The 2,075-nt window shown below is 37.3% G+C and overlaps 1 protein-coding gene across 1 annotated transcript in view; it reads right to left on the bottom strand.

Moving 5' to 3' along the window:
• Positions 1 to 845: 845 nt before the first annotated feature.
• dph1 (diphthamide biosynthesis 1) overlaps positions 846 to 2,075 on the bottom strand; it is a 55,005-nt gene continuing 53,775 nt past the window's right edge. Inside the window, exon 12 of the mRNA XM_025009998.2 lies at positions 846 to 1,653. Coding sequence (XP_024865766.1) covers positions 1,573 to 1,653 — 81 coding nt within the window. The 3' untranslated portion in view covers positions 846 to 1,572. The remainder of the gene's footprint in view (positions 1,654 to 2,075) is intronic.

Below are 2,075 nucleotides of genomic sequence, written 5' to 3'. Positions count from 1 at the left end.
TGTATGCTGGTGTAGATTCTCAGTCGTCCAGGACATGGAAAATCTAAAAAAGGAGTAAAAAACAAAAACAGCTAGACTTCTGTTCTGTAGCTGAAGACGTTTCGCTTTATTTAAAGAACAGCTGGGCTTTAAAAGCTTGAACTCCACTCTCTCTCCCTTTTGAATTGAGAAAGCTCCTCAGATGAGAAGCGAAACGTCTTCAGCTACAGAACACAAGTCCAGTTGTTTTTGCTTTTTACCCTTTTTTTAAAAATGTTTTTTATGTTTTTATTTTGTTTTAAGAGTGCTGCTAAATCAAAAATTAGAAACCTTTTAAAGCACGATGGCTATGTTTCCAGATGTTTTTTTAAAAAAGGTTTGTTTATCCCAACTCATCTTCAGATTCTGTTAAAAAGCTGAAGACTTCAGATGGGAGAAAGGAGGATTCATGAATCCCCCCCGACTCTTTATTTCTGACCGAATATGCAAAACAATTAATAAATCATCAGTTGAGAGTGCACATTGCTGGTCAATAATTTAATTTTGACCTCCCTACTGTGGATCACACAGCAAATCGTAGCAAGTACAAAGCTCTTTAAAATAGCCGCCACTAGTGGAACACATCAGGAGAAATACTGATATCTAGCAGGATGACTGCATCACACCGAACCACGCTGCCAAGGAGACAAGTAGAGAGAAACCTGGTAGTTGTAGGCAAAGCAACAAAACGCACAGAAGCACGAACCCACCTGAGACCGTGTTCAGTCACATGGGGTTTCACAAGTTTCACAAATACTTTAGATATGCTGAGGCCACGTTAAGTCACTGTCAGTAAGTTATTGCTGGAGCACAAAAAAACACCAATATAGTGTTTATTTATTTATTTATTGACAGACTCCAACATAAATAAATAATGAGGATGGAGAGCAGTCATGACTAGCTCTGCACACATCGAGGAACTCACAGTTCTCAGATTCATAAAGCTCCAAAGCGGGTCGTGGTTAATAAAAAAAAAAAAAGCACACAAAAAAAATGAGGAATGCCCAATTTCTAATGTATTGTTTCAGAATTTGACAAGTCAGAAAAATCAGTCTATTTACACTGTACATCAACAAATGTTCCTCCCACAGTGTCTGATCATTTTTGAGTCATCATAATGAGACAAAGTCTTCTCTGACAGATATATTTGACTAAAGGCACTCACGTTAAAAGACTTCATTTCATACAACACGCTCAAGGTCATCTCACGCTCTTTCCCACTTTATTATGAAAGCAATGTGTGAATTACAAGTAGGCATGCACATTACCTCTGAGCAGGAAAAACTAATATATTAACACATCAGAAATGAGACTCCTTTGGTATATATATTTTTTTTTTTCAAATGAATGTTTTTTTGACAATACTTATTTTGTGAATGTGAAATTGAAATCTGAGTTTGATTCAATCTGCTTTAAGTGTAAGGTTTAAATCTGGCCAGTAATCATTATGGCCCTGGCCTCGCTCGCTGATAGCTGGTCTGGCCACTCCTCCTCTGTTCTGATCTCCTTCTTAGACATGAGATGAATAAAAAAGGCAGCAGTGGTCACGATGTGTCATTCCCCTTGACAGCCGCAGGGGGCGTTCTGACTCTGCTCACATCGTTTGGTAGGAAGGGCTGGCTCTGTGCCTTGTTTCTGCAGGCAGGAAGTGGGATAGCATTAACACTTGGACCAGTGACAGCACTCATGTCAGACAGATTAGTGGTAATATTAGGCATTAAGGCTACCGGAGGGTGTAATAACAGAGCTGTGTTTAAATTGATATTTAACTGCCTTTTTAATTCCTAAATGAATAAGAACTGGTAGGAAGCACATGAAGGTCAATGTTACAATCACACCTTCAGGAAAAAAAATCCCCGCATGTACAGGTGCTGGTCATAAAATTAGAATATCATGAAAAAGTAGATTGATTCAGTAATTCCATTTAAAAAGTGAAACTTGTATATTATATTCATACATTACATACAAACTCATATATTTCAAATGTTTATTTCGTTTAATTTTGATGATTACAAATGACAACAAATGAAAATCTCAAATTCATCATATCAGAAAAT

Source organism: Kryptolebias marmoratus, linkage group LG2 (assembly GCF_001649575.2).
Source record: "Kryptolebias marmoratus isolate JLee-2015 linkage group LG2, ASM164957v2, whole genome shotgun sequence".
NCBI classification, from domain to species: Eukaryota; Metazoa; Chordata; class Actinopteri; order Cyprinodontiformes; family Rivulidae; genus Kryptolebias; species Kryptolebias marmoratus.
The sequence above is the reverse complement of the archived record's forward strand: the minus strand, read 5'-3'. Positions and strand labels throughout refer to the sequence as shown.